Source organism: Medicago sativa, chromosome 1 (assembly GCF_051527215.1).
Source record: "Medicago sativa cultivar Bolivia chromosome 1, Bolivia_mono, whole genome shotgun sequence".
NCBI lineage: Eukaryota > Viridiplantae > Streptophyta > Magnoliopsida > Fabales > Fabaceae > Medicago > Medicago sativa.
Window position 1 is genome coordinate 69859813 of NC_140749.1, and position 23748 is coordinate 69883560.

General features: G+C 33.5%; 2 protein-coding genes and 1 non-coding gene across 4 annotated transcripts; 2 read left to right on the forward strand and 1 right to left on the reverse strand.

Annotated features, from left to right (window-relative positions):
- The first annotated feature begins 3839 nt into the window (after positions 1-3839).
- Positions 3840-3913, forward strand: TRNAI-AAU (transfer RNA isoleucine (anticodon AAU)). Its single transcript has one exon. It is a non-coding gene; the product is annotated as a tRNA-Ile (tRNA).
- An 8451-nt stretch (positions 3914-12364) lies between these two features.
- LOC146956868 (uncharacterized) lies at positions 12365-13563 on the reverse strand. The gene has a single exon (XM_085732186.1). It carries the CDS (start codon positions 13482-13484, stop codon positions 12567-12569), a length of 918 nt encoding a protein of 305 aa, XP_085588312.1. The 5' UTR covers positions 13485-13563; the 3' UTR covers positions 12365-12566.
- Positions 13564-20019: 6456 nt separating this feature from the next.
- LOC146956869 (eukaryotic translation initiation factor 6-2-like) lies at positions 20020-22813 on the forward strand. 2 transcript variants are annotated; one of them, XM_085732209.1, is made up of 8 exons: positions 20020-20104; positions 20332-20377; positions 20560-20656; positions 20796-20881; positions 21098-21142; positions 21366-21496; positions 22195-22305; positions 22384-22813. In XM_085732209.1, exons 2-8 carry the CDS (start codon positions 20368-20370, stop codon positions 22591-22593), a joined length of 690 nt encoding a protein of 229 aa, XP_085588335.1. In that variant the 5' UTR covers positions 20020-20104; positions 20332-20367; the 3' UTR covers positions 22594-22813. The 2 variants fall into 2 exon arrangements, with proteins under 2 accessions (XP_085588335.1, XP_085588326.1); XM_085732200.1 differs by lacking the exon at positions 20020-20104 and having other exon boundaries at positions 20117-20377.
- The last annotated feature ends 935 nt before the right edge of the window (positions 22814-23748 follow it).

Sequence of the window (23748 nt, forward strand, 5' to 3'; positions counted from 1 at the left end):
AAATAGTTGTTTCGGAAAATAGAAGAGAAAAATATAATATGATCAATGGCTAAAATTGAATGGCGCCTAAATGCGCAAGATCCAATGGCTTAGAAAAGTGGAGGAAAAAATGGGGGGAAAAATTAGGTTTAGGGTTAGCTTTACAGGTTAAGCTTTAGTAAATAAGATAAGATAGTTGTTTCGGAAAACAGAAGAGATAAATATGAAATAGTTGTTTTGGAAAAATAGGGCTATAGATAAATATGAAATAGTTGTAGGGCCAATTTGTTTCGGAAGTAGAGATAAATATGAAATAGTTGTTTCGGAAAATAGAAGAGATAAATACGAAATAGTTGTTTTGGAAAATAGAAGAGATAAATATAATATGATCAATGGCTAAAATTGAATGGCGCCTAAATGCGCAACATCCAATGGCTTAAAAAAGTGGAGGAAAAAATGGGGGGAAAAAATTAGGTTTAGGGTTATCTTTACGGGTTAAGCTTTAGTAAATAAGATATTTTTTTTAATTCTCATTGTTCAAGTATATAAATGTATTCTTATAAAAAAAAAATCTATATTATATTTTTTTTAATTCTCATTGTTCAAGTATATAAATGTATTCTTATAAAAAAAAAAAGGACAAAAATATATTATTATATTTTTTTTACAGTAACAAATATAATATTACAAAAAACAGCATACACATATATTGACATGCACGTAGTTGTTATAAGTATATGAAACTGATACAAGCATATATTCTTAAAGCTCATTTCCCTGTCGCTGGGGTATGTCACAATTGATACTCCACTGTCACTCAAGCAACCATATATGTTAATTCAGAATATGAGTCCAAATAGACACAGCTAGCTCTCATGAAAAGAATTCCTTTCTGAAGGGTAAATGCATTGCATAGGCATTAGGAAGTGAGAACTTTTTTGTGACAAAGAAAGAAGCATAAACATTTTGTGCACTGTCTCATTCTTATAATTCCTTTTGTGGAAGACGCAAACTTTACTTCCACATCAAGCAAATTAGAACAAGTTTAACATCAATGGTGACATTTGCTTATTGCTCTTCACCACAAATTTAACTTTACAAGAAGGTCCAACTAACCAATCAACGGAATTGACAAAACACAACCACTCACTTATTTAAAATCAAAATTTGAATTTAAAATTTCAAATTATCCGGTTTAACATTAAAGAATTTACACTCAATGAGATTAAGAGCATCTCCAACAAAGGTTTTATCATTGAGTTTCAAACACTATGCAACCGTTCAATGATTTTTGTTTTCATTGGTGGACATCTACTTGGTAATCTGAGTTCCATAAAAATTGCATAGCATCTTATTTAAGTTATTGCTAATTATGTTGACAATCCATAACCAAAAGAAATAAAGAATTAATTAAGCTATTGTATCTTATGTGTTGCTTAAATATAAACCATTGGAGTAAAAATATGGTGTGTTGCATAAATGTAATGTGTCACATTGTAGCCCACTAAATGAAGGATAAACTACCCAAAGTGAGTTACTTAGATTATGTAGCATTAGCCAACATCTTTTTTTCATAAGAAGAAGCTAGAAATCTTTTTTTCATAAGAAGAAACTTCTAGCTAATACATATATAAAAGAGATAAGAGATTTTGAGTTGACTTTTCATTCTTCTAATTATGCATTTAGACAAAATTATTGGTGTCAGTGAAAAAGAAAAATATAATTTGTCGCAATTTGAAAATCACAAACATATATACATATCAATAGTATATATATAAAGTAAGGTTTTTTATGCCACATGTCACTTCCACATTCATTCTCGATATTTTTATTATTTTTTCTATTTTTAGAAACCAATATTTTATTTAACATAAATATCTCAACAACATTTTGATCTTATCCACTCAATATTTTCTTTAAATTTTTATTGAATTTCTAATATTTTATGTCGCAGAAATATCTCAACAAACTACTCATAATACTTTCAACAATGTTTACATATACGATCTTATTTTATGATTAAAAGACTCCAATTTGTTTATTTGTTTTTAGGAAAAGAAGCTTCAATTAGTTTTTACTAAAGGTTTGATTAGTTATTATGTTATCTTTTAGCAACATATTTTAATGCAAATGTTAACTATAAATAAATAAATTTTTGTTAATCACATATTTACATATTTTGAGCACAAGCAGAAACCCTAAACCATCTTTTCATCTAACATTTTTTCTTCTTCAGGTTTGCCAAACACCAATTTATTATCTCTGATACATATACTTTGATATATATATATATATATACACACACACACACACACACACACACACACACACACACACACACACACACATTTCAACCACTTTCTTCCCTTTCAATCGATTTTTCTCTCTCATACGCATGGCCCATGAAACAAACCCCTGACCACATGTTTAAAGGGACCCAAAACTCTTACAACTTGGACTAATTCATTATTGATTTTGTTACACTTTTTATTCTCTCATTGGACATTCATCTCATCATTTATATTTATTTTTATGATATTATTATAATCGTAAATTTAAATAAATTCAATCTAATATACTGACACGTGTATTCGTGCACACAAACTTACTTATAAAACTTATTTAATATCTAACCCGGGCAACGCCGGGTCTCTAAACTAGTAATATAATTAAAACCAAAATTTTATGACAAACATTGTTCACAAATCTACTAACACTTGGTCTTAATTCTAAATATATATCATTAATGATTTGGACACACACATGAGTGAAAAAAGTAAAAGGAAAATGAATCAAATAATGTATATATATTTCAAAAATAATAAATGCTATGTATTTTTATGTGCCTAAATCATTTTTGTATATGGTTGTAATAATCAAGCAAGTGTTATAAAAAAAAACAAATAAATCAAGCAAGTTTTTCTAGAGGAATATTATGGGATTGCTTGCTTCCAATTATTGGGACACACCTTTTGCATTACAAGTTCATTTTTATCATATAAACTTGGTGAAGTTTTATAAATAGATTCAATGATCCATAAAAATAATAGAATTCCACATACCAACAGGGTTAACATTTTAAAGCGTAAATGACTAAATTGAAAAAATAAGTTAAAAAATAAATCGTTATATAAAAGAGAAGTGCTATATGGAGTATTGTCACTTTTTTTTTTCCTTTCTTAACACTCGGTCTCTTATTTGGTAAAACTCGTGTTGAGTTTCATCTAATAAGAGAGCGAATGTTTGAAAAAAAATCAAGTGGTTAATGAGCTTCATTAAAGGATGAATTGTTTGGAAGAACCTAAATTTGGTTTTTGGATGAAACTATTTTTGTCAAGACTTTTACTTACCTCTCGACCAAACTCTGAATTATTAGGTCCCCTTCCCATAAGAACGTGAAGGTTAGAGCCCCCTTTCCCTACTAACTTTTACTATGGGAATTGTTAGCAATTTAAGTTGTTTTTAGACCAATGAGGTTTATGATATATTTTTGTTCTCATAAACCTTAGTTAATTTTTTTTTTATTGAAGTTAAAATTTGAAGATTAAGGTATACTTGTGTTCTTATAGTTTTTTTTGGTTCATTTGATTCGAGCTATTGAATTGAACCGAGTTTCTCGCGAACTTAAATCATGCCGAGTTCAAGTTGAAGATAAAGTTCGTGACGAACTCGAGTTGAGTTAATTATTATCAAGTCGAGCCGGACTAAACTAAGTTCGACTCACTTTCAACCCTATTGAAGGTTAACACACAAAAAAAAGTGTTAGAAAGAGAGTTTTCCTAACATTTCTCTATTTAAAATTAAGTTAAGGAATGCCTAGAGTAATTTTATCTAAAATATTCGTGATTTAACTAACAATTGGCCTATTAGCTCAGTTGGTTAGAGCGTCGTGCTAATAACGCGAAGGTCGCAGGTTCGAGACCTGCATGGGCCATATGTAATATAAAAACATATAATAATTTTATATAATAATTTTTTTAAATAATACTTATTTTTTTGTCAAAAAAAAATACTTATTTTGTATGGACCATATGTAATATATTTTGCATAATTATGCATAATTTATATATGTTTTTATTTACTGGCGATATTTCACTGTTCATCGTCACCCTCATAACCTAACAACCCATGACCACCGCCACTATAAAACAACCACCGATGGCCTCAAAAAACACCATTGTCAACTGGCCTTGTCTCAACGATTCTCCCATCCCAAAGATCGCACAAAAAAACCAACCCTCAACCCCGAAAACTTTCGCGCAAGCATTGAATAATGTTTGTGATATCCCGATGAGCCAACTGCCCAAACCTAGCCGGAAAGGTGATGATTTTGCTATACAAATCCCTGATGATGAGTATGATATTGGTTTAGAAGCATGCAAGAACAATCTCCACGCTCGCGTTATCTGGCCTAAGGGTGCGACTCCTCTGACGGTGCATGCCTTACGTGAAAAGTTAAAGCCTCTTTGGAAGAGTTTAGGGCGTTGGGGAGTAACGTCCCTGGGCAAGGGTTACTATGAATTCTGTTTTTCCTCTGTTGAGGATGCTCGTAGTGTTCGCTCTGTGGCTTCGTGGAACCTTAACCCTGGGGTTCTCAAGTTGTTTCCTTGGACCAAGGAGTTTGATGTAAACACACAAAGGAACGCTTCAGCTCAAGTATGGCTGCGCATCTACGGACTGTCCCAGGAGTATTGGCGGCCTAAGATTTTGTTCGCAATCGCCAGCAGCGTGGGTACGCCAATCTGTACCGATACAAATACAGGTAAGAGCATGTTGGAACGTACCTTTGGACACTTTGCAAGAGTTTTGGTGGACATTGATTTGACCTGTGAGCTGAAATACAAAGTGCTGGTTGAGAGAAAAGGGTTTGCAAAATTTATGAACCTTGACTATGAGAGGATCCCTGAATACTGCAAAGCTTGTAGTATTATAGGTCATACTGATGGAAATTGCAGGAAAAATATGACAAAGGTTACAGTTGAACCCGGAAAAACTCAGGCAGCTAGAGAGGAAAACAAAGAAAAAGGAAAAGCTGATATCGAGGAGAAGGAACCTGAGGTGAATAACGTGGAAAAAGAAGCTGACACAAATGGACGAAATGACACTGATGTCATTTTAGGAGACAATGCTAAGAAAGCAATTGAAGTCGCTGCTTCAGGTGACTCCCACTCTACATCTCATAACAGGGCACCTCATAATGATAACACCTTTAAAGTTCTACAAGTAGATGAGAATGATGATAGTGATGATAATGAAGATTCAAGTTCTGAATTTGTGGATGCAACACAGTTGCAGGATGAAGATGATAGATCATCCACTCATAGCTCAACTCATAAGGTATCAACACCTGAAAGGATTCAAAAGGATATGCACTTTCTTCATGAATCCTGGGCCAACTTAGCAGAAAAAGAAACTGATGACTTAACTTTAATAAGAGCTGCTGGTGATGTGGTTCCAACAGTTAGTGAAGACTGGGATGAGTCAGAAAGAATCATTGACGAGGCCATTTTGAATGAAGAACAAAGAAACATTCATGAGTCAGGATTTCAGGAAGTGATAAACAAAAAGAAAGCACAAAAATCAAAAGCCAGCCAGGTAAAAAGTAGCTACTCAACTAGGTCAAGACCTAGTAATCCTAAACCTTTCAAATGAAGATCTTCTTTTGGAACATAAGGGGTCTTGCGAATAACCCCTCAAAAAATATTCTAAAAAGTCTTATTATTTCAAATAAACCTGATATTATTTTATTAGCTGAACCTTGGTTAAGCTATGATAAATTTCCCCCCAACTGGTTTCATAGGTTAGGTTACAAAATGTTTGCTTGCAATACCAAACAAAACAACATCCCCACACTCTGGTGTATTTGTAGTCTGTCCATTGATCCCTCTGTTGTAGACATTTCTGACCAGCAGGTTTCTTTTTCCTTTACTATTAACAATTTGAGGTTTGGAGTCTCGGCAGTCTATGCCTCTACCTGTTATAGACACAGACGTCAACTTTGGTGTGATCTCTCTAGAATTCAAAACAGCATACACATTCCTTGGTGCTCCATCGGAGACTTCAATGCCATCATTGGAGCTCATGAGTATAGAGGCTCCTCTATTCCTGCTCGAACGCCCATGATTGAATTTTTGAATTGGTCGGATAGTGAGAATCTTGTTCATCTGCCTACCAGGGGAGTCCAGTTCACTTGGTGTAATAGAAGAAGTGGTAGAAGGCTCACAGAAAAAAGATTAGACAGGGCACTGTGCAACCATGAATGGTTAGATTCTTGTTCTTCAGTTTCGGTTTCATCTCTGATTAACCATCACTCTGATCATCATCCTATTTTGATGGAATCTAATTTATCTGAAATTTTGGTTTCTCATCAATTCAAGTTTCTTAAAATGTGGACTTTGCATGAGGATTGTAAGAATGTTGTTGCTTCTAGTTGGAATCAAACTTTTGTTGGTTGTCCAATGTTTGTTTTATCTCAAAAACTCAAATACCTCAAAAACAAATTGAAAGCCTGGAATAAAGAAGTCTTTGGTAACGTGCATGAATTGGTGGCACAAGCTGAATCACACCTGAACCATATTCAATCTCAACTAGATACTTTAGGACATACTGATACCTTATTAGAACAACAAAAAACTGCCCAAATTAATCTTGAGAAAGAGTTAGAAAAGGAAGAAACTTACTGGAAAGAGAAAGCAAATGTCAAGTGGCATTTAGAAGGAGATAGGAACACAAAATATTTTCATAACCTAGCCAAACTAAAAGCCAAAACCAACAAAATCTCAACCATCAGACATGGTGAACAGTTGATATCAGATCCAGAGCTAATTGCAACACACATAACTAACCATTTTAAATCTATTTTTTGCTCTTCTTCTATTTTGCAGGATAGCAGGTTGGTGGATGAAGCAATTCCTTGTTTGATTTCTGAGTCTATAAATAACATGCTCACTCTCACTCCTTCTAAGGAAGAAATTCATAATGCAGTTTTTGCTTTAAACAAAGAAGGTGCACCTGGACCTGATGGTTTTGGAGCAGTGTTTTTTCAAACTTACTGGCACATTGTCAAAGGGGATGTGGAGAATGCAGTATTGGATTTTTTCATCAACAGTTGGATGATGCCAAATTTTAATGCTAACACTCTCATCTTGATTCGTAAAACTCAGAATGCTGACACAGTCTCTCAATACAGGCCAATAGCTTTGGCTAATTTCAAATACAAGACAATCTCAAAGATCATTGCTGATAGAGTTGCAACTATAATGCCAACCATTATTTCACCAGAGCAGAAAGGTTTTATTCAAGGAAGACAGATCAAAGATTGCATTTGCCTTGCTTCTGAAGCTATTAATCAGCTGGATAAAAGATCATTTGGAGGAAACTTAGCCTTCAAGGTTGATATTGCCAAAGCTTTTGACACTATTGAGTGGCCTTTCCTTTTAAAGGTTCTCAGAGCTTTTGGCTTCAATGAAAAGTTCTGCAATTGGATCAGGGTCATTTTGGAGTCTGCTACTCTTTCAATTTCTATTAATGGGGCACAACATGGATACTTCAAATGTAACAGAGGGGTTAGACAAGGAGACCCACTCTCCCCTCTTCTTTTTTGCATAGCAGAGGATGTTCTTAGTAGATCAATATCTCTACTGGTGGAGCAAGGCAAGATTAGTCTTATTAACAGCTCCCGATATCACAACATTCCTTCACATATCATGTATGCCGATGATGTTATGATTTTTTGTAAAGGAAAAATTTCTTCAGTAGAGGCTCTCATAACTTTATTCAGAAGATACGCTGAATGCTCAGGTCAATGCATCAACCCTTCAAAATCAACAATCTTTTCAGGTTCTATTTCTAGAGGTAGACTTGATCATTTGGTAAATATGCTGGGGTTTAATTCTGGCAACACTCCCTTCAACTACCTGGGCGTCCCCATTTTTAAAGGTAAGCCTAAAGCATCTCATCTTCAGCCTATAGCCGACAAAATCAAAACAAAGCTGGATTCTTGGCAAGCTTCATTTTTGTCAATAGCTGGTAGAGCTTTACTAGTCAAATTTGTCATTCACCCTATGCTTACTCATAGTATGGCTGTTTACTCCTGGCCTAAAGCTTTATTGAGAGACATTGATAAATGGTCCAGGAATTTCATATGGAGTGGTAACACTGAGATAAGGAAGTTGGTAACAGTTTCTTGGCATAGAACATGTAAACCGTTTGATGAAGGGGGGTTAGGCATCAGGTCACTGGTGAAATTAAATGAGGCAAACAACTTAAAACTTGCTTGGGACATGTTGAATTCAAAACAGCCTTGGGCTGTTTCACTAAAAGACAAAGTCATCAAGAAAAGAAGGCCAATTACCTATCATGTCTCATCATCAATTTGGAGCAGCATTAAAAGTGAGTACCCCATTATCTTAGAAAATTCTTCTTGGCTGCTTGGAAATGGAGAAAACATCAATTTTTGGTTGGATAATTGGTGTGGTGTCAATATAGCTGATTGTCTGAATCTTCATGATAGTGTCTCTGTTAATCTCTCTGATACGGTTAAAGACTTCATTGTGGATCATAGATGGTTCATTCCAACCTCATTGCAGCATACCTTTCCCCAGCTGAGAAGTCTAATACAACATATCACCATCTTAAAGGTGCCTACTGAAGACAGACTTGTTTGGAATGGGACAAAAACTGGTAACCTGCCCCTGAAGGAAGCCTATTCGAATAAAGCACCAGCTGACCAAAGATTACATTGGTCCAAAGCTATTTGGAGCCCTGACATACCACCTTCAAAGTCTCTGATTTCATGGAGGCTCATGCATGACAGAATGCCAACGGATGAAAAGTTAATGGAGAGAGGCTGCAACTTAGCTTCCATATGCAACAACTGTTCAATGCATGGTGAATCTACTCGTCATTTGTTCTCCCAATGCAGATTTGCTATGAACATTTGGACTTGGATGGCCTCCATTTTGAACACTCCTTTTCAGGTGAATTGCATAGCAGATATTTGGAATCTTTGTGATAGGAATTGGACCCCTCAATGCAAAGTTGCTATCAAATCTTGCTTGATCAACATAATTAGTACAATTTGGTATGTCAGAAACCAAGGGAGATTCCAAAACAAAAAGATAACATGGAAAGTGGCTATAAATCTTATTATCTCTCATACTTCTATGTCCGGAAACAAAACCAAAAAAACAGCTGCTGTTGACATGACAGAGTTTGTGTTCCTCAAGGCTCTAAAAATTAACATACATCCCCCAAAAGCTCCCATGGTTAAGGAAGTAATTTGGCAGCCGCCCCTCTCCAATTGGCTCAAGGTGAATACGGATGGAGCTGTAGTGAAAAATCCAGTTAGAGCAGCGTGTGGTGGCATTTTTAGGAACTCTTTTGGATTTACGGTTGGTTGCTTTGCCCAGAATCTTGGTACTGATTCAGCATTTGAAGCTGAAATTCATGGGGCAATGATTGCGATAGAGATCGCGCATGAAAACAGATGTTTAAATCTGTGGTTGGAATCAGATTCTTTATTACTAGTAATGGCTTTCAAAGATGCTTGCATGGTTCCGTGGTCTTTAAGAAACAGATGGACTAATTGTATTGAGCTGTCCAAGGAAATGAATTTCATGGTTTCTCATATCTTCAGAGAAGGTAATGGTTGTGCAGATAGTTTAGCAAGTTATGGTTTAAGTTGCACTGAGTTTGTTTGGTGGAATTTTCCCCCTAGCTGCATTAGTGATGAAGTAGTTAGGAATATGTTGGGTTTCTCCAATTTTAGATATGTTACCTTCTAAGTAAGGTTGTCTTATTTTCTTCAGTTTTTGTATGTTAACTTTTATTTTGTTTAATGCATTTGGGTAGTGTGCTTTGCACTACTCTTGTTTTAAAAAAAAAAAAAAATATATATGTTTTTATTTTTGTATCATGAATTGCATTAATATATTATTTTGTGGTTGTTAATTTTTTTAAATTATACTTATTAGTTTAATTTAATTTTTTCTTATTTCATGTTTTAAGCACAAGTTGATGATTGCTAAAAAAACAACAATGTTAATTTAATATCTTTATAGAAAATTAAAAATATCCAGCTACAAACACAAAAACAAAATCCCTCAAAAAAAAAAAAAAACACAAAAACAAAAGCACACCAAAACCAAAACTAGTACACAGGGCCGGCCACGAGGGAGCGCAAACAGCTCTACCGAGCCGAGCCTCCAAAATTTGGGGGCCAAATATTTTTTTTTTAAATATAATACATGTAATTATTTAATATATACGAATGGCGTAGCAAATATATCAGTAAAACTGAAACGGCCTAGCAGTAGCAGCATGAGTTGAGATGGTATCAATGTCCTGGGTTCGAGGAAACATAGATTTGTCCTGGGTTCGATACCCTAAACATAGATTTTTTTTAAATTAGTACTTTTTTTTTCCTTTTTTACTCTTTAATTAACCCAGATCCGTTTTTCTTGAATTAATTTTTCTTTCTTAATTAATTATTCCTTTTTGGTTTGGACATAATTTATTGTGGATTTGAGGATTCTCAATCTTCTCTCCAATTCAACCAAATTCTCCATAACATATTGGATTATATATTTAAAAATAAAAGCACAATATCATTGTTTTCTTCTTATTTTTGTTAGAGCACTTCTTATAATTTTTGCCTCATACTTATCGTATAAAATTATATAGCACTAACAACAAATATTATAATTTTTCATTTGAAAGAAAAAACATTATAATTATTCTCTAAAAAAATATTATAAATCTTTTATTTTTTCCTTTGTACAAATTAAAGTAAATAACACCCTAGAAAATTGATAATGATATTCGTTTGAAGTTGTATTTTTATATTATTGATTAGAATATCAATTTTTTTGTGTTAGTTACAATAATGACTTTTTTTTTTTATCTTTACGTACCTTATTTTCAATTTAAATTGATAATTGCTCTTTCAAAAAAAAAATTATGTTTTTATTTTATTAGGGGCCTATTTTAATATGAGAGCCGAGCCTCCAATTACTCAGGGACGGCCCTGCTAGTACATGTAACATATATAAAAATCAACAAAATTCTAGAACTAGAATCAAGAATTTTTCAAAATACTCTTCCACTTTTAGTGGAACGATTTATAACTCAAGTTTATCTTATTTAGTGAATAAACTTAATTTCAACTCAAATTCATCTCATTTAATCTATGAATTAATTTCAACGAGTTTACGATTAAATCGAGTTCCAAATAATATTTGAGTCAATTTGATTCATTATAGACGCTAAAGTGTATGGATTGATTCAAGCCTATGCATATTCTTAAAGCTCATTCCCCTCTCGCTATACTCTCGAACAACCATATATGTTAGGTCAGAATATGAGTCCAAATAGACAGCTAGCTCATGAGATTAATTAATTTCTGACGGGTATATATGTGTCTAGGAAGTGAGAACTTTTTTTCATTTTGTGACAATGAAAGAAGCATAAACATTTTGTGCACTGTCTCATTCTCATAAGTCCTTTCCTTTTGCGGAAGAAACAAACTTTATTTCCTCTTCAAGCAGCTAGAACAAGTACACATCAATAGAGACATTTGCCTATTGCTCTTTAACACAAATAGAACTTTACAAGAATCTTATGAAGGTCCAACTAACCAATCAAGGGAGGCATATAAAGAGAAAGAGACAGATTTATTTGTCACTTCCATAACAAAACACAACCACTCACATAATTATGTAACATCCTAATTTGCTGCGGAATTATTCAATAGTTAACATTAAAAAAATTACATTCAATGAACTAAGCAAAGAATCAGCCAAATACTCCCTCCGGTCACATTTATAAGCAAAAAAACATTTTTTAGGTTCATTGAATACATAATGTATTTGGTCTATATTATTGACCAAATACATTATGTATTGAATGAATCTAAAAAGTGTTTTTTTGCTTATAAATGTGACCAGAGGGAGTAATAGTTTAACATCACATTTTGTCCTAAATTCTCATTTTTCAAATCAAGCTTATTTGAACAGTGCTATATAAAGCGAATGACATTCTTGCGAATCCATCGCGACTTTAATTCCATCCAACCACTTTTTCTTTGACTTTCACCTTTTAATTTGACTTTTCGTGAATTCCGGCCATATACAATTTTATTACTGGTTGGTTTCGAATTCGGGATGCTTTCGCGATAATTCTTTCACAGTATTTATCAATGCTCATATTTTTTTATGTAAATTTTTAACTCACATCTTATACTCAAAATCTGAATGTTGTGAAATGAGTATAACTTATAAGTTATTATGACTATTGGATTGGATGTTGTTGAACAATCAAGGACAAATAACCATATGCATATAGCATTGAGGAGATCATCACAAAAAACTAGAAGTAATTAGAGATCACAAGAAGAAACTGGCTTGCTAATATATAAGATAATAGAGATTAATTTTTTGCTTTCACAATATACCTCACACAAAATCTACACATCAATAACTTCTTCCTTTTGAACACTATACATTAGCAAAGTTACATCATTATGTAGTGACTATCCTAATCAACAAAGCTTCCTAGCTAGCTATTCTAATCAGATAGATCTAAAGAATTCAGGCTTGAGAAAGAATTCCCAAAAGGGTCATCCTAACATTAATTAAGCATCTATACAAATCTTTTACTTTTCCCTCAATATCCTCAATTTCATCCTCCAATTCCTTGCAGTTTCTTTTCAATCTATCAACACAAGATTGCATCTCCTTTTCCCCCTTCATCTGTTGCCTCAATTCTCTTGCTGCATCCATTGTTTGCTGCAACAAAGATGATCTCCTTTTCTGCAGCTTCTTCTCATCAACACTTGCTTCTGCTTGCTTTGCCAACTCATGTAACAATCTCAACCATGAAGAACTTGTAGGCTGAGATAGTTTCATTGTTGGCAACATTCCACTTTTTGAATCAAATGACAAACCATGTTCAAGAAACCTTAAACACATCAATGTCACAGCCTTAGAACCAAACATAATCTCACTTATATTTGTTTCATGATGACATAGTCTTTGCCTTAACAAATTTTTCAATCCTTTGCATGATCTATTTTCTACACTTTTACATGATGATTCTAAAAGTTCCAATGCACGTATTGTTGCAGCTTTATTAGGCTTTGCACTAGCACTACCATTATCAACTAAATGTACAACCATTTTCAATGTGTCTACATAATTATTGATGCTCTCAATTTTTTCAACAAAATAATTGCATACATCAAGAATCTCAACGTTGTCTTCCAAGTACTTATCAACATCCCCGCGATCGGAATCATCTCTATAAGAAACGTTCACTAGGGAATTCAAGACAATTTTTTGAGTAGTGATGGAAGCATCAAGCCATTGAGCTAACCCAATATCACCACCAAGGGTGTCAAGTTCAGCTGTGAGTTCTTGATCGAATCGGCTTTTTTCCGGCAAAGGAGCCACGGCCGCCGGAGACCTTGAACGCAAGAGGTAGCTCTTTAGGATGGTTGATGCTTTCATGGTGTGCAAATATATATTTTTTGGTTTTGTTTTGCTATGTAGAAGACAAGGTTGCACTAATATAACATGACCAATTGAAAATGTTGTGCAATGTATGCATATATATAGAGAAGAATAAGCATATTAAAAAAAGACATGTGTCAATATTGGATTGAGCATATAAACAAAAAAGTGAGTGTGATCATGACATATCAATAAAGTGGATTCTATTTGTGCAATTGGGGTGTGAAAAAAGGGACAATGTGGACCTAATTAAATAAAAGTTTATTGGGTTTTGTACCGTTGAAAGGGGTTCATGAAGGACCCATTCCACATATTTTTTTCTTTGTTTTGCGGTGAAACAATTAAGCAAACTATTGAGGGATAATTATTTGCTCAAAGTGAGCTGTAATGTGAGTGCGTGGTACTGCAGTACACTACCACGTACTATTAAAGGAATATTATGGGACTTGCTTCCAATTATTGGGACACCCTTTTGCATTATAGCTTGGTGAAAATATCTAAATAAATTTAACGACCCATTAAAAAATAATAAAATTTCATATAGATACAAAAAATGTATGAATTTTTATGGTGCTATAGTATATGGTATGTCCATTGTTGCTGCATTTGGTTAAGAAAGAGATCTAAATATAGACTAAAATATAAGATTGGCTGTATATTCTGACCATGTGAATAATTTTGCATTGAAAATGTAAAGAATTGGAAGCATAGTCACAAGGTTATTCCTAACACTAAGAGCTACTTAGAGTCACACAATCGTTGTCATAGTAGGAATCCCCCACATGGCATACACCATAAATCTAACATTTGCTTACACTGTCCCTTTGCTTGCCACGTTGAGATGGACCTATTATTTTATTTATTTTTCCTTTTAAGGAAAGACTCATATCGATCATTGAAATGGGTCGAGAAAAAAGGCCTATAAAAAACTTCATGAAACATGAAAAAATGGGGAAAGAAGAAGATTTATGTTTCGGTTCTAGTAAGTTACTCCCATAATTTCAAAGTGTTGACCACAAGTGTATGGACTTTACTTGCCTTTGAATCAATCAACAATAGCATTTTATTTAGCGCAAAATGAGTTTAATTTATTAAAATTTAAAAAGGCTCCTTTCAAAGTAAGGTGTGAAAGATGAGAATGATAACCAAAGAATAACAACAATACCAAGCCCCCAACACAACAATCATACTCCAAAGTAGGCATGGCAATGGGGCGGGGTGGGGACGGGTTTTACCTTCCCCGTCCCCATACCCGACTCTCACATACTTACCCGTTACCCTACACATACCCAACGAGGATGAGAAATTGAATCACATCCCCGTCCCCGACAGGTTCGGGTATCCCCGCCTCATCCCCATCCCCGCATTGAATAATTTTTTTTATTAAAAAATAGAAGTTTTTTGGCATCCCCAAGAGCAATGTTGTAATATATTATATCCAACAATGCGCTCACTTTAACATTTGTTAGACGGAATGATTTAGTTGATCTTTAAATATCAATGGTAGTTTTTATTAACATGACAATTATCAAACAAAATAACATGACATATCAACATAAAGTAATTTTTTACATTTGGGACGGGTTTGGGTATGGGTTCGGGGTGGGTACCTATATACCCGTTACCCATCCCATACCCGTGTTTTGAAATCGGGGAAAACCCATACCCATACCCATACCCAATCCCAGTCAAAACGAGGAAAACGCGTCAAATTGGGTTTGGTCGAGCGTGTAACCGCGGGTATGGATTTTGTTGTCATGCCTACTCCAAAGAGCTTCTCGTATCTTCCAAAAGACTAGTTTACACTTTGAGCTTTCAAGCAACCTCAAACTATATCCCCTATAAACCCATTAATTATGACCTTTGTAAGTGTTCGGCTTCATTGCTAGATCGTGTAACTACACTTTGCTTCTTATTTCTCCAAACAATAAGGTTTTAATACGAGAAGGTACAATAGTCTAAAGTAGATCTTTTATCATTCTCGAACTTGCATAACCAACATTAGCTTCCATAGTTAGGCTTCCATCTCTTTTAAATAAATGTCCTCTCACTAGTGTGGGTCGCTTTAAGATATCGCAGAATGTGTCCACTATACTCATTGTATATCTCAAATTCAGTTGTTGATTCGAAATGTTTTCTCCACAACAAAAAAATTTGACGAGCAATCTATGATTGGAGTTAAATCCTTATGAAAGGTTCTTAGTTGACGGATTTATGTGTAACAAGCCTAAAGTTATGAATCGAAGAAACATGCGTATTTTTTAATACAGTAAAAGGAATAAAGGAAAAGAAAAACAAAGGCGCGTGAATATATATATATATATATATATATATATATATATATATCGTTCTTTCAATGATGACAATAAGAGTATTATCCTTTGATGGTGAATGTGTTTCTAGTAGGCGTAGCTTTGTCGAACAGAAATGAACTCATTCAACGAAGTTTGAGATTACATTATATACAATTAATTTGAATAACTAACTACTACAATGCATGTACGCCAAATGTCCTTTAACCTCTTGAAACAACTTTTGCAAGTTTTTTCCTTTTAAATTTTAATTTGTAGCGCTTTGAAGCGAATAACCGTTGGTCTTAAAACTTTTTGAACACTTTTAAGATGGAAGTTTTTGGATGTTCTAGTGTTTGGAATCTTCGAGCATTAGTAGCTATCCAGCCAGTTATAAAACTTCTTTTACATGTCTTTGCTTAACCCGCTTCCAAGTAACATGTTTGCTCGAAATGCCATTCTCTCGAAAATATAATTTGATTGTAACAACGGTCTAGTGTGCGTCAAATAAATTAACTTTTCCAATAACCTCTGACATTGACCCTTGTCAGCTCTGACACTTTCCTCCTCAAAGTTCATTATGCGATTTTGCTCAACAGGAAGACTCGAAGGTTTGCATCCAAGTTTACTAGTTTCCTGCAAAAGGTCAAACATATACTTTCTCTGATATATACATATTCCTTTATTTGAGTAAGCTACCTCAATTGCGAATAAATACTTGAGTTGTCCAATCTAATTCATTTAAATTTTGTTGATATCCGCAAGTGCACGGTTTATCGAAGTAGTAAAAAGAGAGTATCGTTCCGATAGGGACAATTAACCTTTATGGGTGATTAGAGAAAAGTTCAGTTGTAAAGTTTGGATTTTTAAGGATTAAAATTAACAATTAATAAAAAGCGCCTCAGGATTATTGGTTCATCTAAATAACAAGCCCTTCACAAACAAACCCTAAACCAAAATTTTATATTGGATTTACTTTCTAAAGACAAGTTTCTCTTAGGCCTATCACATCTCCTTTCGGTTTCAGTGGGTGTGTTCCTCTAGCAACCACACCTATTCTCATGGTTGATTGCTATTTGAATCCTTGAAGAACAAAACTTTATTTGTCTCAAGGTTTGCTAGACTATTATCATATTTCACAATCCTTGTCTAATTTCACTTGTTCCAATATCAAAACTGCACTTTCGCTTTATGAATTAATATATGAGATGATGAATTAACAAATACTAACCCTCCACTTTTGCTTCATGAGTTTGATATTTGTTAATTCATTATAATAACGGTGAAATTAGATTAGAAAGTAGATTTATATAAAATTAGGGTTCAAGACTTGGTTTGATTAGGGTTATGTTATTTAGATTTACCCAACAATCCCAAGACAAGAAGAGTCTACTCACTCATGTTCATCGTAGACATAGAAGAGGAGAAAAAGAAGAACATAAAATAAGATAATAAAAAGGAGAACTTTTATTAAGAGAAAGCAATTGTCACTATTGAATTCCAAGAACAAAAGATGATTTGTTATGATAGCTAGCTACTCTATTTATAGTCTACAATGACTTAAGCCTTAAGCAATACATCACTAGAATCTAGAATGTTCCACAAGAAATCACGGGCTTTTAGGTCAGAAATAAACTAATAGGTAGCTTGTCTTTGAAGCAGAAGCAGCAAAAGAGAATCCTGGGAGCTGGCACGACCATGTGGCTGGTGGCACGGGACGTGCCAAGCTTCTGACTTGGGAAATCATATTTTTGTCTTCAATCTTCGTATTTTTAACCTGAATCAACTCCAAATCCTCTTTCTTTTGCTCCAAGACCCAATCTTTCAATTATTTGTTCCTGAATAACTTGCAATTGAAGTAAAATAGTTCTAAAAAGGAAATAATATTAAATAAAACGGAATCAAATCTAAATAAAACGGACTCAAATATTATATTAAAAACACTAATTATTGACTCATCAATAACCTATCTTTGAGTCGTTGTCTCTTAGATAAATCATATCCTGTAAAATAATATCATCAACATAATCAAGAAGTACATACAATTTTCTCCCTTGTCAACGTTTAAAGAACAAAGTATGACCTCTTTAGCTTTGCCTATAGCCCAAGCACAAATTTATCAGTGTCAATCTTTAGTACATACATTTATCTGTGAATCTTTAGTCCATATAGGGCCTTATTGAATGACACACCTTGTTAGCTCCATTTGTAAGACCAAAGCCACATGGAATCTTCATATATAGCTCTTCCTCCAAGTCTTCATGCAAGAACTCATTTTTAACATCAAATTATTGCAATTCTCAACCAAATGAAATAACATGAGATAATAAGATTCGAACAATATTTATCTTTTTTACTAGGCAAATATCTCCTCATAATCAATGTCGAATGTGTAACATTTTGCCACTAGTTTTGCCTGGTAATGAACAAGAATTCCATCTAATTCGTGCTTTATTATAGTATAAATTCGCTTGTATCTTACTGACTTCTTGCCTCTTTGCCTCTCAATAATATCTCAAGTACCATTTTCTCAAATGCTATCATTTCCTCATTCATTGATCTAACCCAATTTTTATTTTCCAATGCTTCTTCAACATATGATGAAATTCTCATATATAATCAACAACTACAATAAAACTCTGATCCTCCATGGAAAAATGTTTGTGGTGTGCTTCTTTTTTTGTGAGCCCTAGGTTACGGTTAAAGAATTGTAGGTCACTTACCTAACAACTAACGAGAATACAATCACATGAGTAAATTTACAAGTGATACACATGTACAAACTAAGTTTTACTCCTCTTGCAAATTTGTTTAGGTGACGTAGTTGTTGGATAAATTACCCATAATATTTTAAAGGTAACCTAGAAAAATCTTTTTTGATACTAAAAATATTAACCTATGAGCAACACCCTATTTTTTATGCTTCATAGATAATACTAATGTGTTAGTCGGTGAGAGTAATATGTTACAACAACAACGACGACAAAAGTATTTTCTTACCAAATGAGTTTGACTACATGAATCACACTATAAGATATTCTACTAAGTTTTATGTTGATTTTGAATTTTTGACGGCCTAACACAGTCCGTAACATAGGCAGAATTTGAGGAGTAATATGTTAAACCTTAAAAATAAAAATACCAATAATTTGTACATTTTCATACATTCTGCAATATTAAATATAGCAAATACATTACAAAAGCCTTTATTCTTTAATAATCAACAATATTGTCTTCTATATTTTACAAGGACATTAGTTCCTCCCTGGCATACGGTTCATCCGCAGTAAAATCCTTTCTTTAACCGTTCAAAAAGCAAAAATCTGTGCTAGGTACACAAGTATGAATTATGTCCATCCATCAATTAGAATCAATAATTGAATAATAAGGGTCAGTAGTGGACCTTTTCTAAAAGATGAATAAAATTAAAATAGTTAGCAAAAGTTGTTAAAGAAAATCCAATCCATATACAAGTATCATAATTGAATCCATAATATAACATCTTCCAACTTCCACGTACAAACTTGTACAGCCTTTACAATGGATTATGAATGCATATGAATTTAATAATAGTTTCTCAACATCTTGAATCTGAGTTAGGATATCAAATCCATCAGCAAGATATTAAGCTATTGGCAAATCTTGTGAATCTCTAACCTGTAACCTTTTGTTTCAGCTTTGTTCTTTTGTATCCTTGTAAGCCACATAATTTTACACCTTGCTGGAAAGATGCATGTATGCCAAAATTTATGTTAGGGGACAGAGCTGTGCGAGCCAACTAATTAAAGATGTAGGGTTGAAAATTTTACCTCAAATGTTTTCTTTTATTTAAATTATTAATTAAAAACTTCACATATATAAATTTAAAACCTATTTAACGAAAGTTAAATATATAACTAACCACTAAAAACATGAAAATTATCGTTCAAACATAAAATTACATCAACTAAAAATCTATAATAAATCAATAAGACATCCAAAATAAAAACTTCATGAGTTACCAATTGACTAATTGTTAAAAACATAAGCTAAATTAAGAAACAAAAGTGATAAAAATAAATGATTTTTTTCTCCAATATATAAAAGAGAAAATTAGAAAATTGATTGCAACTTATAAATAAAAATTAGTAAAAAAAAAGTTTTTTTAAGCTGGTCATACTTTTTTTCTTGTTTAATTTCTGAAAGAAATAATTTTGATAATCCGAAGTTGGTCCATTTTATTTCTTAGCCCAAAAAATCTAAAACCCAAAGCTTATTTAAAAAGGAAATTCTATGAACTCATTTTACTTTACTTTTCACCGCTATAGTCATCACCGTAAAGTAAAGGTACGTTTTCTGTTGGCTGTAATTTTTATACCTTCTCTAATTTTTTAACCTCGTGCCCTAGCTAAGAAGGCCGCTGCCAAACCCCTTGCCCCTCTGCCTCTCGGTTTTAGACTGAGCTTGTTGCTAAATAATAATAGAACTTAATCAGATATTTCTTTGTTAACATGTGAAACTGTGAATCGTGGTTTCTTTGTTTTCTTTTGCTAATTATGTATCTAATACTGCAGATATAAATTTGGTTTATTAGGTCAAGGATTTCTCTAATGGCAACTAGTAAGTGATGAGACGTTTACATTTTTCCGTGTGTATATCAGTCTGCAATTCCGTATTTTCTAAGGAATTTATTCACATCGGTTATTATTTGACTATTAATACTAACATATTGCTATTGATATAATTCTTTTGTGGAAAACATCTTTTAAACGATTTACTCTATGAATGTTGGTTTATTACAGGGCTTCAATATGAGAATTCTTGTGAAATTGGAGCCTTCTCAAAACTTACCAATGCGTATTGTTTGACTGCTATTGGAGGTTCTGCAAATTTCTACAGGTTTTCATTCTTTTCAAACTAGTGGAAATAATTCCCAATTATATTTAAGTTATTTATTATTTATTCGTGGTTTTAAATGGATTGAAATTGCAATGACTGTTAACCAGATGAATAAATTAATTTGTTTTTTTTTATATAGTGCATTTGAGGCTGAACTAGCAGATATTATCCCTGTGGTCGAAACATCCATTGCTAGCACTCGCCTTGTTGGTCTTCTTTCTGTTGGTAAAGTATTTTCCTTTGTTTCTCGAATTTTAATTCGTCTTTGCCTTGGACTATGTCAAGATGGCTCCACAGCCACGCTCTTTCTTTATCAGCTACAAGTTTTCCTCCTTTAATTAAAGATCGTTAAATCAGTTTTTTCTATTTATTGATTTATCATGTATTAGATTTAGACCTATCACCTAATTTGCGTGCCTTTCTTCTACTACTGGTTTACAGGAAACAAGAGCGGGCTTTTGTTGCCCCATACCACCACAGACCAAGGTGATTCATGTTACAATGTTATTATGTTTGTTTTTATTTGTAGACATGTTTGTCTCCTTAAAGTATAGGCTGTTTAGGATTAATTTGTACCCCCCTCTTTTATGGCGTGTTACCTGTTTTTCATCTTTGCTGGTGGCATAATAAAGCTCGGCACCAGTTTTGAATCTTCTGATATTGTACTGACTTATGGAACTTGATCTTTTTGTCATGGTTATTGTTGAAGAGCTTCAACATTTGAGAAACAGTCTACCTGATCGTGTTGTTGTTCAGCGTATTGAAGAAAAATTGTCTGCTCTGGGAAATTGTATAGCATGCAATGACTATGTTGCGCTTGCACACACTGATCTCGACAAGGTAATGTCTCATTTAGATAATAGCCTTTTTCTGTGGTAATGTCTCATACTTATGTCAGATTTGAAATTAACTAGGTGATAGACTTGTATTTTCATGTTAAATTAACATTGGTGCTGAATAGAGGCGAGCAATCACATGCCCAATACTTGTCACTCTAAATCTGTTAACTTAAATTAGGTTATGATCATGGAAATAGTTTCTTGAAAAGAATAGAAAAAAAATTCTTTTAAAAAGTTTGCTGTGATGTATGGGAATACTAAGTTACTTGACCTCCTTATTAATCTGAGACCTGTAGAAGTTAATTTTATCTGAATATCGATTTGGGTGTTTGGAGTTGTGTGTGTTTTCTATATAATCCAAGTACTTCTGCTTTAATAGGAAATAAAAGGAAACTTAATTGAATATCCAAACGATAAAGAAAATTTGAAATATATTTGCATAGATAGCATCTAGTGCTGGTATTGTAAATTAGCCAAATTCTTTCTTTGAATTTACAGTGAGTGTTATGTAAGTTCGTTATCTTTATCAAGGGTTTTGCAATTTGCATCAAGGCTCATGTTTGTCCACCAAATCTATTCTCTTGTTTTGATAAATGTAGAGTTTATGCCTCGTATAAGAGTGTTATTATTAGCACACTGTCTTAAATGTAAGAATTGTTCTTCTGTTGGTCCAGTATTTATTGTGAAATTGTTGTTCAGGAAACTGAGGAGCTGATTGCTGATGTTCTTGGAGTCGAAGTTTTCAGGCAGACAGTTGGTGGTAATATTCTTTCTGGCAGTTACTGTGCTCTGTCCAACAGAGGTGGTTTGGTAAGTGCAAGACATGTCCTTTTGAATGTTTCAATTTGAATAAATGTTCTATCTTTTGATCATATACACTGAATGCAGGTCCACCCTCATACTTCTGTTGAAGACTTGGATGAACTCTCTACACTTCTTCAAATTCCGTTGGTTGCTGGGACTGTCAATCGCGGTAGTGAAGCAATAGCTGCCGGCATGGTAGTAAATGATTGGACAGCATTTTGTGGCTCAGATACTACAGCAACAGAGCTCTCTGTGATTGACAGTGTTTTCAAGCTGAGGCCTCAGCCTCAATAATGAGCTAATTTACATATCCTATTTTAAATAATTTTTCCATTATCACTCAATTCAGTAGATTAAAAGTGAACAACTTTGTACATTTTGCAAGATTTGAGGCATTACACGACTTATAATTAGTTTATTTAAAAGCAAAACTGAATCTCATATATGAATTGTTTTTTGATGGACACAAGTTTTTTCATACCGATTAATATAAAATAATTGATATATTTATGAAGGACTGTCGATTTGTTTAATCTTGATGATTAAATAATTTATGTATGTGGAGAAAATAATGTCATATGTTCAATCAAATATTAGGGAAAAGGATAGTTTGTTTTCTTATAAGGTTAGATTGAACCCTTCTAAGTGGTGATAGTCCATACCACCTCTCTTTCTTCAGTTATAAATTTAGAGTTACTTTTATCCTCATTGGTTTCTTAAATTCCAAATGGATACCTCTTGAACCCCATAAAAATAGAGTCCTCAATCTACAAGAGCTCATCCATTACAAGGAAGATGGGATAAGAAAAGAGCTTAGTATATTAGAATAACTTGCATAACTAAATTTTTTAAGTACCTCTCTACCATCCATTTGACAAAATTTTCCACTCCAAGAATTGATCTGCTTACAATTAGGGGTGGCAATTGGATCCATCAAATCCATATCCATCCGTCAAACAATTTATATTTAATGGAATTTGAGATAGGAGCACATTTCAAGTTCCAAGCCAACCAGAATGGTTTTATTCATAAGCTATAATTTTGGCTTGTTTAATCAAGTATGACTTGTGTATTTCAGTTTTCAATTTCTCATTAACAATTTAGTAATTTACAAATGGCCTCTCTCTGGATTTCTTATTGAAGATGTGACGTCTTGTTAGAGGTGTAAAAGGAAATTGCTCTTCCCCCATTCAAAATTGCTCCCTCCCATACAAAGTGACAAAAATACCCCCCCACGCGACTTAAGTCTCGCAGATGTTATACCAAGTGTGACTTAAGTCAATCTGGATTACAACCTGAGTGAGTTAAGTTACTCTGGGATGCAATCTGCGTGAGTTAAGTCACTTTGAGTTACAACCCTCAGGTTGTAACCCAGAGTGACTTAACTCACTCACGTTGTAACCCAGAGTCACGTGGGGTGTATTTTCATCAGTTTGTATGAGAGGGAGC